Raw genomic sequence first — 14,210 nt, 5'->3', positions numbered from 1 at the left:
CACAACAGATGGACTGTTGGTCGGTGCCAACCCAGATAACCTCGACCTATCACGTCTCCAGGACCACATCTGACCACGACGACACGCACACACAGATTCACGAGGTTGAAATGTTATAAGGCGACGCTGTCGTGGCTGGTGACGACAGATCTTCTTCTTCTTCTAAGTCTTCTTTTCAAGGCAAATGCTGTTTTTCCACCAGCACTTTTGCCACTTTTTCGGCGCTGAGTTGTTTTTCCATCACCAGTTTTACTGCGCTGAGTCGTGGACCTAGATGGACCTGCTCGGGAGTAGGGCCAAGCTGCGGCAGCCCCACCTCCAAGCGGGCCACGGTGACAGCTCGCGACTGCAGCCAACCCGTAACAAACACCCGTCTCTTCCTCAAATCGATACTGAACTTTCAAACTTGTACTTTCAAACATCTGCAATGTTTTACTGTTTCATCGTGTTCACTTTCAGCTGGTTCAGGAGACGTGTTTAGTTACTGCTGCTGAAAACACGTTTCCTGTGATGCTGCTTCATAATAAGAGCTTTTAAATGACTAAATAACAGTGGGGCTTTTATTGTGAAGAAGTAACAGGAAATGAAACGTGTTCGGTGCTGAATTAGCTTCGATAGTGGTGCGTGGATTGAGACAAGCGTGTCATTGGATAATGACGCATCTTCAAGCAGGTCGTCCAGCTGTGAAACCCCGGCCAAGTAGAGCCAGGCCGGCAAGTGTGATGGGAAAATGGCAAAAGTTGGCAAAGTTAAACAGACTTTTAAAGTTTTTACTCACCTGAACACCAATTTTTCAGGGTTTCGTCAAGCCATTTCATAATTTGTACACTGAAAAGTAAAAAATTTATGTCCTCAAATTTACAGTGAATTTCCTGGTTCCTGGAGTAAATGCTTTAACCAGAGAACGTGTGTCACTTTGGTTCATAGATGACTTCAACGATTAACAGTTATGAAATATTGTCGAGTCATTGTTACTAAACGTTGCTTTAGGGCTGATACCTCAGGCCCGAGTTGTACTGTACGTACAGTAAACAGAAAGCTGTTTACCTCGCCTCTCTGTCACACAAACAGATGAAGTGATAGTCTTACAGAGGCTGTGCTGCCGTGTTCAGAGGGAGGGACGCGGTTCAAGAGCGAAGTCCGCTTCCTGTCCTGCTGCATCGGAAATACCAAGCCGAAGCCTCCGAGGCTGCATTCAGATTAGACTACACACACACACACACACACACACAAAGTAAACTCAAACACGTACACACCCCTGAGCACACACGCAAGCAGCAGCAGCGAATATGCAGCGAGGCTACGAGAGTAAACACAACACATCTCGTCCTCATGTACTGTAGCTAACTCCCTCAAACACCAAAACACACACACACACACACACACACACACACACACACACACACATATACAGAAACTCCCATCCGCTGGGAGTATTGTTGGATTCTTCCTCCTGTGACGCCTGTGAGGCTCTTGCTCGGGAAAAGGAAACGCAGTCTTGTGTAACCTTTGTACACACACATACAGTGAGAGACAGAGCCAGAGGTCAGGCCCTGAGCTCTGCTTTAATCCTGATGTCTCCAGTCAACATGTCAGAGCCTCAGACCCGAGGCCGTCCTCCTGCGTGACTCTGGGACGAGGCTTTAACGGCGCGCAGATGAATAAATACATGAATAAATCCGAGAGCAGCGAAATAATTCAGAAAACAAGCACAGTGTGGTGGTGAGTTATTAATGGCTGTTCCTTCAATAGAAAACACAGTGTTTTACATTAAAGTTACATATTTTACACACACAGATATATTATGTAAATAACACTGAAGATAAAACATAGTAATGCTGTGTGTTCAGGAGTGCTGCGATATTTACAATATCCTGACGACCGCAGCTGTACGACCGCCGTTGGTTAACTCTCTGTTTGATTTTTATGTGACATCAGGACCTCAGGGCGAGGAGGATGTGGGTGCATGACACGATCCATACGAGCAAAAATACAGTGAATATTATCACCCAGGCCAGGAAAAAGAAAACAGCGACGTCACCAGCACCTCTCTGACAAGTTAAGAGGTTTTCAAACTCAAAGCGCTCGCTCCTCAGTGGGAACAATTGAAAAAAAAATACACAATAGCAGTTTTTGTCACTTCAAACAGCTGCAGAGGCCAAACTTCCTGTCAATAGTTTCAGAAACTGCTGGAAATTGTCTCGAACGCCCTTTAAAATGTCCAGCGGTTTCAAACTTACAAATGTCGAAGTGCAGTCTCGAGCTGCGGTCGCCAGCTCAGCGGCCTTGTTGCCTCTGGACGTGAAAGTCAGGAGATGAACATGTGATGTGAACATGATATATGACATTTGTGGAGATCTTAACACAACATGCAGCCTTGGACACTTGAACATACGTCTCTGTGGTTTGCAGAAACACTGACTGCCAACATGTTTTGACCTGAAGCACACGCAGCGCAGCTCTACTTGTCTCTCTGTAAGACCTTCAGAGAGGGAACGTCTGGGCAGGTCTGCATCCCAAATGTCCCGCACGCCTTCATGAATCACAGACGTAGTAAAATATGAGAGTGGATCTACAGCAGGCGATAGAAGTGATTGAGGGGGAACCTGCTGCTCAGAGCAGCTGCTGCAGCTGCTGGGACGAAGTTCACGTACGTACAGGAACACGTGTAGTGATTAATCAGGTAGAGTTAGGGGCGATTATGTTCGGTGACCCCGATCGGACCGGCAGCAGAACCTGAATGGGTTTTCTTTTACTCTGGTCTTGCTGCTGTGCGTACTGTATCTCGTATATCTCCCACAAGCAAAAGATTGCAGAGCGTTTTTAACCTTTTAAACAAACTTTATCAGACCTCTGGAACTTTTCTCAGAAATGTTGGCAAAGAGAAGAAAAACAAGTTTCGACCTCCTTCCTCTCTCTCGCTCCTCTTCCTCCTCTCGCTCTGTGACTCCCGACCGACTGTGAAAAAGTCCATTAGTTGTTTACATACTCCCACTTTCTCCTCCTCCACTTGTGAATTAATGTAGCGAGTCCCGCAGACCTCTCTCGCCTCCTCCGAGGGAGTTATTCACATTTAAAATCCCATAATCAAACACCTACGCTTTAAATGGAAGGCCATTAACGCTAATGGTATACCTTGGACTGAGCCAAGATGAAACCTTGAAGAACTACGGGCTATTAGGGCACGGGGAAAGGACTCTATCCTTCCTCGCGTCGAATCATTCGCCCAGTCGGATATCTTTTCTTCCATTTCATCTGAAGTGGCTCTTTCTCAACACAAATAGCTGTGAGAAGGTCAGAGATCAGCGCGAGTGGAAAATAATCAATCTGAAGACGAGGAAATCTTGTTAATTTCCTCACTTCCTCTTTGCAATTTCATCATCTGAGGGGTTGCGGTGCCGGGCCCGGGCCGAGGAGAACATTGATTTGCATCTTGAGTTTCGCTGCGTTTGATGCAAAGTGGCACTTCTGACTCTCTGAATGGGTTTTTTTAAATTACAATATTTAAGAGAAAAACATAAAAAAAAAACTCCTGCCCGGAAATCTCTGCTCACTTCTGCACCGAGTGGGCCAGCCGGGCCGGCTCGCTGTGGCATTTCCTCCCGGGGAGACTGGACCATGTTTTTAACTTGTACAGATTTAATCTCGGCCATTTTGACATGACTTCTCCCACGTCTCTTCCAGTCACAGATTCAAGTCCGCCTCGGGCCGGTGCTCATGTGTCTGAAGTGTTTTCCTTTGGGTTATTTTTAGGGTGCCCCCCTCCCGCTGGTGTTCAAATGGTCCAGTCCAGGCCGGAGGAAGAGGAGTGGTAGGTGGAGAGGGGAAATCTTCAACAATGACTTCATTAACATGATGCCCAACATGACCAGTACGACTGGACCCTACTGCTCCGTTACTCCACTGGAATTATGACTTTTCCCTCTTTGGATTTAATTCTTTAAATATCTGAATCTCATCTGTTAACATGGACGTTTGCTGAAGTTTCCTCCAGACTTGAGAAGCATGTTGATCACAAGTGAGTATTTCTTCAGTCACAGCTCGTAGTGAGCGTTGTGTGAGGAGATAATGAAGATTTCTGCCTCTCACTTTCTTTTTTGATGACAGCTGACAATTGGCGCTTGATGACATTCATTAAGGAGATGATTGGTTAATTAGCTTAACGAGTGGGATTTAATCAGGACCTGATTGGGCCATGATTGGCCAGAACGCGGCTCCTGGGCTACTTAAAAAAAAAAAAGTATCTTCTGGTAGCTGCTCACATAAGACTCAGCGGCTCGTTTCCAGCTGATTGTTGTGTAAAATATCTCAGCAGTTTTATTCAAAATGTACGAGTGTTGTACTCGATTCATGAGGCAGAAACAGGAATCTGAAGCAGCTCAGTATCCACTGAGAGGTCATTGTTGTTTGAAGGCCGTGGGCCTGAAACCATCACGAGCGCATTCATGAACTCTGGCAGAATAAAAGCTTCTTTCTCCGGCAGGACGAGCGTAGGACTCGCTCTGAATGTGTCTGAATGTGTGTGGGCTCATCTGCTGAAGAAAACCCTTCAAATATTCAAACTTTATGATGTAAATTTGGGTCTGTTGACGTTAAAATATGGACACGTCTGAGCAGAAATGCACTCCTGTATGCAAATTATTCAAAAATGGTCGCTTTATTCTGAAATCTGTGACCTGATATCTGCACTTTTTGCTTTGAACAGTAACAGTCGTGGACCTCACAACTGCACTTCTGTTACATAACATGTAAAAGTCTTAAAAACCCTCCCACAGTCGATGAGTGCTGTCTATATTGAAGGTATTGATATTGATGGTATTAATAAATCATAAGTCTTAACTTAATGTTTTAAAAGTGCACTGACAGACTCATGGAGGGCCGTGCAGGTGTTTGTTTTGCACTAACCATTAATGAGCTTCACTTACTTGTTTTTACGGTTGTTTCTATCTCAATGCACAAGTGACTCATTAACTAGAAAAACATCAAACACCCACAGGACAAACTAAAGTTTTAGATTCATTGTAGAGGTGAAAAAGTTTGCAATCCGCACAATCTGCTGTTGTTTCTGTTTCTTTACTGAGCGGTTAACACCTGACCTGGTTAATTACATCTCTGTGGACCGAGCAAGTCTTTTTTTATTTGTTTTGATCGTGGTTACTGGTGGAGCTGAAGGTTTGGAAAAAGAAACCGAGGCACGATGTCAGGTTTCATGAGAAAAATCGGATACAATGGCACTTAAAGTACACATCAAACCTGCGTCCTTCCACTGAGACGTCTGTCAACTTACTAGCTAGTATCGACTTCATGTCAGAGCGGGCTTAAGATACGATATCCATTTTGGATCTGGTGTCAGGTGCTCGACCGCAAGAGTAACTGAAGTCTAACAAATCTCTTACCTGAATTGTTCACCTTGCAGCAAATGTGCTTAATAATCAGGTAACAGGCTTCTTATGTTTAGCTAATGTAGCTAAAGTTAGCGACTGAAACTTCAATAAACTAAGTTGGTTATAGGAAAATTAAATGGTTTCTTGAATGTATTGTTAAATGTCTGTAATTAGCCGAGAGAAATGTACAAAACATCCAAGTAGCAGGTTTCCCATGTTTAGCTAATGACGATAAGGTAAGCTAATGTAACTTTAAATGTACAGTCCAATGTCAGCAATTAGCCCTGATAAAATCTGCAAAACATTCAGGTATCAGGCTTCTCATGTTTGGCTAATGTAGCCTTAACAAATGTGCGCTAACGTCACTTAAGCTCTTCATCGTTGTTGCTCAAGCTGATGTGTTGTGGTGAGTCTTTTTCAAGAAAAGTAATGTAGTTGGTCACCTTACATCAGTTTCAGTAGTCTGAATCTCCTTGTTAAACTTCTGAGCATATTATATCAACATATTTAGCTAACGTTAGCTGAAATGTTGCTAGAATCAAATGCATGCTAACCCTTAGCCTCAAACCGTCCTGAAACCTTTGAGCTCACTTTGCTGCTGAATCATACAGGTGTTCATGTATGAAGAAATCTTTAACATTGTATTTTCTAACTGACCTGATTATAACTGAACTGAACCACCATCGTCACTGATGGAGTGAGTAGCTTTTAAAAGTGGAGCTTTACCCGTGGCCGAGTGCACCGCTGTCGGATCATCCGTTATGTACACGGCTCTTCCTTCTTCCACATAGTAGGTGATGGCCCGTTTTATTCCTCAGATTAATTCAGAAGTCCATTTAATTGGATAATCTAGTGGAAATCTGACAGTCTCTGATTCTTCCCGGGAAGCTGCCAAAGCCGGATGCAAATTGTCGCCTCAGGATCAGGAAATGATGTAACATAGTGGTAAAAGGGTAAAACCCAAATGCCTGCAGAGCAATTTTGACAACGAAGCCTAACTTCAAGCAAATGACTCATTGAGATTTCCCAGACCAGACCACAGTCAGTGAAGCAGAGTCTGTGCGCTGCCTCTGTTGGCCGACGTAATCCTTCCCTGACAAGTGCTTTCTGCACAGGGGCACATGTTTTATTTGTAAGACATCTCTCTTTCAGCAAAAAAACGTAGGTGGAGGCCAGGATTGTTCAGTGCACAGAGAAGAAGTGATTGCAGGGAGGAAACATATGGCAGGTTAGAAACAACTTTTTGTCAGGTTAAATTCTCAGCAGAACGTGGCAGGTGAACTGAAAAGTACATTTTGGGACGGAGAAACAGGTGGAGCGCTTCAAGATTAAAGAAAATAAAGGAATGAAAGCAAAAAAATCTCCTCCATGTGGTTGAGTTTGGCCCGGTGTCAGCTGGTTTTCTGCCCGGCGGCACGCCGCTGAGCTGTGTTGTCATATCTGTTTCTACGAAAATACCCCTGAAGTTCCTCCAATTTGCTTCACGGTAACCTGAGAGTGTTTATCCGAACTTAGCAAAGCCGTCTTTCCACTGGCACGAAGGCTCGGGACAGACAGTGTTGTTAGCAACGGAGGGCAACAGCATGCAGGAATGATTATACTGCACCTACGTATGAGCTAATGCAGCTTTACCTGCCAGCTGAGCCTGAGCCAAGTCATACTCAGTGTGTGTGTGTGTGTGTGTGTCTGTATATATAAATGCAGTCTGGAAATTTCAAACCAAAACATAAATATAGACAAAACCATTAACCACAAAAGCCAGAAGCCATCTTTGCTACTTTTCTTGTGGGGGAAAAAGATTTTTATAAGGTGAAATTTCTCGTTAAGTATCATATGTGGCTCAAACCTGACCACAGATTCAATAAATGTAACCACAGACGGATGACCACACTGGCACAGGGAGCACGAGTCCAGCACTTTCAAACCAAAAGGGACCTCAGCCCTCAGGATTTTTTGAAGTCTGTAGAGATATGTGTAATAGAGAGCTACAGTTGTCGCAGTCCACACAATTAGTATGAAAAAGCTTTTTATTTCTGCTTTGTCTGACGATCACAAAAAAAACAGTAGCTTCACTCTGCACGGGAAGCAAACCCCCGTCTCCTGTGTGAAGCTGATGAAAGTGAGCGACCCATCAATCTCAACCTCGTCCCTCATCTTTTCCTGAATCAAACCAAGTAGTTAAACTCAACTAAAGCTCAACTGAACTGCGGCCATTTCACAACGTTAGCATCAAGTACGCTACCTCCTTTTTTCATCACGCTGTCAGGTGATATGTTGGCCCGAGTCTCGTTGGAAGACGTAGTTTGGGGAGCGTTCGCCAATTGGGAAGACGTTGGTGAGACATCGTCCCAACTTCCACAAGATGAATGTGCACTATTTGGGTTGTAAAATAAAAATGAAATATAATTAAATGCACATATGGATATTTTGAATTAACTGCTGTCAGCTGGTTATTTGTGGGAAAAACTCTCCCTGTTGGTCGACAAAGTGTAAACTTAAAAACAAGTTAGCTTCGCTCTGTCAGTGTCTGTCGAAGGGTGGCTGGTTGTCAGTGTTTTATAAGCTCTTGTTTAATGTAAATCACATTGAGTTTAAGTGTATTGAAATGTGCTTTATAATTAAAACTTCCTCGCCTTGCTAGATATGCAAGCTAGACAGAATCAGACTGTGGTAAATGACAGAGCTAGCACTCATTTCCTCGACGTCCCAGCGACTCTTTGAGCTCACGGACAGAGCAGCCATCCGGTAAATCTACATTGAAACTCTGACGTTTTCTGTCAGCAGCTGTGAGGGACGACATTACTTCGACTCCTCTGGTTACGACGGTCCGTCCGTGAAGTGATCCTTTGGCTAACTTCTCTGCGTGACAGGTGAAAGCGTTGCTTCCAGTCCGAGCTGTTATCGCTTCATCTCTGGGACTCTGAATGTAACGTGACTCGGACGCTGAAGTTTCACAGCAGCTGTCGCTCTCTGAGGTCATCGCTGGTGTTCAGGGGATTGTTTGTTTCCTGTTTCACTTCACGGTGACAATAGAGAGGCATCAGGACGACCGTCACTGTCGCCGCTATGACTGATTTCATTTCTCTCTGTCAGGGTCGGTTCAGGTCGTCTTCTACTTCGCAGAATTAACCAGTTATTTACACGTTTCAGTCCAAATCAGAGGTGTCCAGACTTTTCCCCTGAACACCAAAACTGAAACTTAATAGTTGTTTACGGGTCAAAAGGAAACACACTGAAGCACGTTTCTGCCAGTTAGAGAAATCGATGAAAACTTAATTTAACTTAAACTTAATCTTTCACTTTTTATCTTATAAATATAATACTTAATCTCTATTTTGACTATTTTAAAATCGCATAATTATGACTTTACTGTATATCTCAATTGATTTTTTAACATCATAATTTTGACCTTTTCTCAAGACTTCAATCTTTAGATTTTTTTTTATGACTTTTACCTCAATTTTGGCTTTTTTATCTCATAATTCTGACTTTATCTTATAAATATAATACTTTATCTCTATTTTGACTACTTTAAAATCGCATAATCATGGCTATATATCTCATAATTAACATTTTAAACTTCTTCAATTTATTCTCATGATTTAAACTTTTTGATCTCATATACTGCAGATTTTTATCTTATAAATATGACTTTTGTCTCAATTTTGACTTCTCATGAATTCTTCTCATAATTCTGACTTTTTATCTTTTATCAATTTTGGCTTTTTAATCTAATAATCATGACTTATCATGGTAATATTTATCATTTACAAGTTTTTCTTCATCGAGGTTCGTTTTTATCTTCTTATATACATATATATGTTTATGTATATGAAATTAGCTTTCATACAAATACTTATTATATTGTTGAAATGCAAAATGGTACAAGGATCCAGACTTCCCTCAATTGATTGACTTGATTATGAGAAAGTAACTAATAATTAGGGATCCTTCATACTCATAAAGAATAACAATCTTTTATATATTTTTTATCTGCTTCTCATGTCAGTTTTGTGACATCACCTTTGGCTTGAAACTAAACTCTAAGCTGCTTCTCGTTGTCGTCGTCAAATCTGGACTCGTCTGTTTTTGTCTTTAAAGTTGAACTGGCAGCATTTCGTCGTGTACGGAGGGAACACGCACTACTTCTGGGCCTGAAAAGTATTTTAAACTTTTTTTAAACTGCATGCTGAGGCAAAGTTACAGCTTTTAAAACATTTCCTTTTGATTACAGCTCAAACGCTTCATCAGAATAAAGAAAAAAGTGGCGACATTAGCTTTTTTCCTGACATCTATCATTGTGAAAGGGTCTGATTCATGACGATTTGTGGGAGTAAATTGGCTCTTATAGCCCAGTTATTGCCAATCAACATGAAGGACTTTAAACCTCTTCAGCCCCACAGACCGCCTGGCCCGGTCCATTATTATACATGTGTCATGTGGACGAGCGTCAAATCAGCAGTCGGCTTAGAAAGATGGATTTAAAATGTCTTCGGTTGTAGTTTTGTTTTTTTGATTATCCAAGTGCCACTAAGGATCATTTAAAATATTCAAGAATAACATATTATTAGTATTATTATTAATACTTCTGTCATTATCACGGCTGTTTGTATGCTTCATGTTCCTGGTATTTGAATCACATAAAGCAAAGCGTATCCTGAATAAGACATAAACACCATATTGTAATATTTATTTACTGTCTGGATTTATCTGAGCTTCATCCCTCCTGCTGCTCGTCTGTACAGTCCTTCGCTTTGTCTGAATGTAATCTACATGCTGCTGCTGTAATCACTGCAGGTTGCTGTGAATAGGACGGTCAACTGAACGCCTGAAATTAATGCAGCCTATTATAATAGTTGAGCAACATGCAGCCAGAAGGTTAATACGTTTTTGTTCCCTTTTGACAAGTGTGACACGTTCTTTCTTTACACTTGATGTAATTCATAATGTGATTACTTTCCCTCCTGGATAATTAATTAAGGGGTTGTGGTCCTCCATGTGCATGCTGACTAAGTTCAATAATAGGTCACGTCTGAATCTGCCCGGCATATTCTCCCAGCGTGTCAAGATATCCAGTTCTCATAATGCATTAATGTCTTGGAGGTGTTGCAAGAACCAGACTGCAAGGTCACGCCTGTTCATTACAGAGAACGTTGCAAATCCTGCAAGTTTCTAAAAAAAGATGTCGATGAACAAATAATACAAACTGATGATCGACCGTGTCTGCAGCCGGAGGTGTACTGTAGTTTTTATTGTAGATTTGAAAAGTGGTTTGTTTGTGTGATGCATCTGCAGTCTCCAGCTTTTAAAATAACATTTATATAAATATAGTTGGATAAATATTATTGAATATATTGGTTACCAGCTGTGGCGGCGTTATTTTAGATCACACTACCTTGCTCGGCATGACCCGCCCTACTCTGCCTCTGATTGGCTACATCCTGCCCGTTAAGTAATGCGCATGTGCATCAAAGATTGAACAGAGGCGAGATGTCTCACTCTGTAGCTAAAACAGAGCGTTCAAGACACACCGCAGCAATATGAGAAAAATAATGTGTTTGTTGTTTTGAATTAAGTATGTAAATCTATTCAACCAGGACCCCAAATAAAAGTATGAACCAGAACATTAGCATAATATGACCTCTTTAACACAGGTTTTTATGATGGAGGCTCAAGTCATGGTTCATCAGTGTTTGTCCAAGGACAGCATGCTGATGCCTTGTACACACACATACACACACACACACACACACACACACACACACAAACACACACACACACACACACACACACACACACACACACAGTGAATCACAGCACAGAGTTTAAAATTCGCCCCTCCAGCCCTTCGTGAAAGCAGACATCTTAAACTTCCCCCTCTCTGAGCTCACCGGACTGACAGGGGAATACCATCAGAGAAACAGCAAGGAGAAAGAGGGAAACATCGTTGGTCCGTTCTGACAGCTGACATGCCTCTGATCTTCAACCACGCTGCTCAGGCCCTGCGAGACGCTCTCAAGCATCTCCCTCAACAGCCTGCCGAGCAGAGATGCAGCAGTTACGAAGGTGTTTAGCGAGGCGTAAAAGTGGTGTGAAAGCCCTCAAACATCAGATAAATAGTGGACTTTGAAGGAAAAAGGGGCCGCTCAGAAATATGTGACGAGGAGAGAGCTGAGCTCGTTCGGCTTTGGTGTTTTGCAGACTTGTAGCTGGATGATATAGTGTGTCTCATGTTGCCCTGCCTCTTCACTTCCACTTGACATTTAGGGGAAATACATGTATTCACTTTCTTACCAAGAGTTGGAGCAGAAGGTCAATACCACTCTCAAGTCTGTATGTCCAAAGCAGTAGTGTGTGAAGTGGGCCGGAGCAACTGAACCAGCTGCCCACAGAAAGCTGAGATAACGTGCACGTTTCCCCGGTAAAACTGTGAATTCATGTTTTTAGGTGTTGGTTTGCACATATTAGACAAACAGGACTTGTTAAGTTGTGTGTTGAAGCTGGACGACGGATTTTGTTGCCTGCTTTTTCCATTTTATTTGATTTTACAGTGCAAATTATATCAATTCAATAACACACATTCAGAGGACAGATACAGAACAGATTATTCAGTTGGTCTAACAGGTGCAGATAATGGTGTGCTGTACTCGCTCATCCCTAGTGTTCATCTTTTAATCATGATCTTGACATTAAAGCGTTGTACTTTTCAAAATGTTCAACCACTCTTGTAAATCAGAGAGAAAACAATCAGAAAACTTTAGAAAGACAATAAGAAAGACAGAAACTTTAACCCTGAGCAGTGATTCTGTTACTCCAGGTCAAAGCTTTGGACAAACATAAACACCCGAACACGAACGGTCCACCGAGCACGTAACTCCACCACCCACAGCTCCTCAGTGTCCTCAGCATCCAGAAACACACACCGTCCGGCTTCCTGGCGCTGGCAGGGCGGAGCCGCCCCCCAATCACACGGCCAAATCTCTTATCGGAGCCCAGAGGGGCCGAATCACAACTTCCTCAGAGGCCGAATCGTTTGGAAAAGGGAAGAGGTTTGTTGCCTGATGTGGTCGCACTGCAACAGCAGCCCGGCAGATACAATCACTTACGTAAAACGACCAGAGAGGGGCCTCTGAATGTGGCGGTCCCAGTCAGGAGCCAAACACTGGAACAAAGCATGAAGCTCATTGTTGTTAGTGACAGGTGTTCCTCCCTGGACTCATAATTCATGTGGTAATTAGGTCAAACTTGTATTAAGGGCATTCTTAAGCTGTGAACGAATTATTTACTTGTGTTTGTGTGTGTGGAGGCGTTCGCTGAGGCTGCGTTAGCCAGCGCACAGTGAGCACGAGTTGACCGAGTGCTGTAAACACTCCTGTATCAGGACACCGCGGGTATTATCACTGTTACACCAAGTTCAATTAACTAAAAACAAAACAAAGGAGAGACTGTTTTTAATTAACTTGAGACAAATAATCCAGGAAAGCATTACAACTTATTGACCTGTTCAGTGTTATCCCTCCAGCAGACAGAGACTAACTGGCTAGGCTAGGTGGCTAATGTGTGCAAGCTGTTTAAGTGGGGCTATTAATTGTTTTCGCTGTGCTCAGACTTTGAATAACTGTTGTTTTTTAATAAATAGAGTAAAATGCAGAGATTGGGAGACTCCTTTAGCTATAGCTAACATGTTAGCTAACATTTCTATATAGCAAATGTTACGTTTAAGCCCTTTTTCTTTGTCTCTCGTCCTTTCTTGTGCCTGAACACGACACTGAAATACAAATAACATCTCCTTTAAATGAGACTATTTACCTCCTTCCTTAATAATGTAATGTTCTCACTTTAGATCCAATACAGGAGCTGCAAAGATGATTTACCAAACAAAATGAGGCATCATTTTTCTAAGGATCTGGTAGCTTCAAAAGTCAGAGTTACTATTAAATATATATTATATAAAACTATTAATAAGTGCATAGTTAAAGAGGCTCTGTTGAACTTCTAAATAAAAGAAAGCATTATCCATCTCTGTGCCACAGACGAGGCAGGAAAGTCAGAAAGCACCCACATGTTGGAGAATTAAAGCTCGAGTCTGAAATCCAAACTGCTTCCTGCCGAAAAGTGAGCTAGCGCTTCATTTTAAGAGAACTGGACTCACAACATTGAATCTTTTCCCTCTCCTCTCTCTTGTTTGGTATGAACGGTGATCTGTGAGTAGTTGAAAGTCTTTTTGCCTTTTGAGTTGCAAAATTGTCCTTTGCAGCTTTTAGCGTCCAAACACCTCGTAGCATGAAAGGAATCAAAGAAAACAACTCCGGTCCATCTCAAACCACGAGTGATTTGTGTTTGAATGCTTCGCTCAAGGACTCCCAGATAATTATAATCATAATAATAATAATTCCCTTTTTCCACGCTGAGATTTTCCCTGCAGGCTTCGCTACTTTCACCTCAAACATGTTCAATCGAAGCTCCTCCGAGCTCTGAGCCACGGCCGCCTCACAGCTGAATGTTTTCGACCTCTTTAAAGTGGAAAACTGGTTTAAACGACAGGAGCTTTTAACTCGTGACCCTCGAGGTTTGCACAAACACAGGCCGTATTTCTCAGCGTTAGTAACGGATCGGGACGGCTCGGAGTGGTGTCAGCGGTGTGGGCGCCTCGCTGAGTTCGGGGCTCTGACTCTGGTGGATCCGCATATCCCCTGGATTTACAGATCCTCTCAGACCACTCGACAAACACACTTGATCCCTCTCCTATCTCAAATGTCACATCTCCATCTCGACGCCGGTAAATGAGCTCTGAAGTTTAACTAGCAGGACATTTAAAGAGTCAGG

General features: G+C 42.6%; 1 protein-coding gene across 3 annotated transcripts in view; it reads left to right on the top strand.

Moving 5' to 3' along the window:
• LOC311269387 (rho GTPase-activating protein 7) overlaps positions 1 to 14,210 on the top strand; it is a gene marked incomplete at its 5' end in the record, with an annotated part of 107,893 nt that overhangs the window by 57,850 nt on the left and 35,833 nt on the right. Inside the window, one exon of one of the 3 annotated variants that reach the window (XM_084373519.1) lies at positions 3,881 to 4,018. The exons of the other annotated variants lie outside the window; for them this stretch is intronic. Within the exon in view, the coding sequence (XP_084229645.1) occupies positions 4,006 to 4,018 (13 nt within the window). Of the gene's footprint in view, positions 1 to 3,880; positions 4,019 to 14,210 lie in introns of those variants that run through there. 3 annotated transcript variants of the gene reach the window in all.

This window comes from Pagrus pagrus (genome assembly GCF_965226575.1).
Source record: "Pagrus pagrus genome assembly, chromosome: 14".
NCBI classification, from domain to species: Eukaryota; Metazoa; Chordata; class Actinopteri; order Spariformes; family Sparidae; genus Pagrus; species Pagrus pagrus.
Note: the sequence above shows the minus strand (reverse complement) of the source record. Positions and strands in the feature narration are given on the sequence as shown.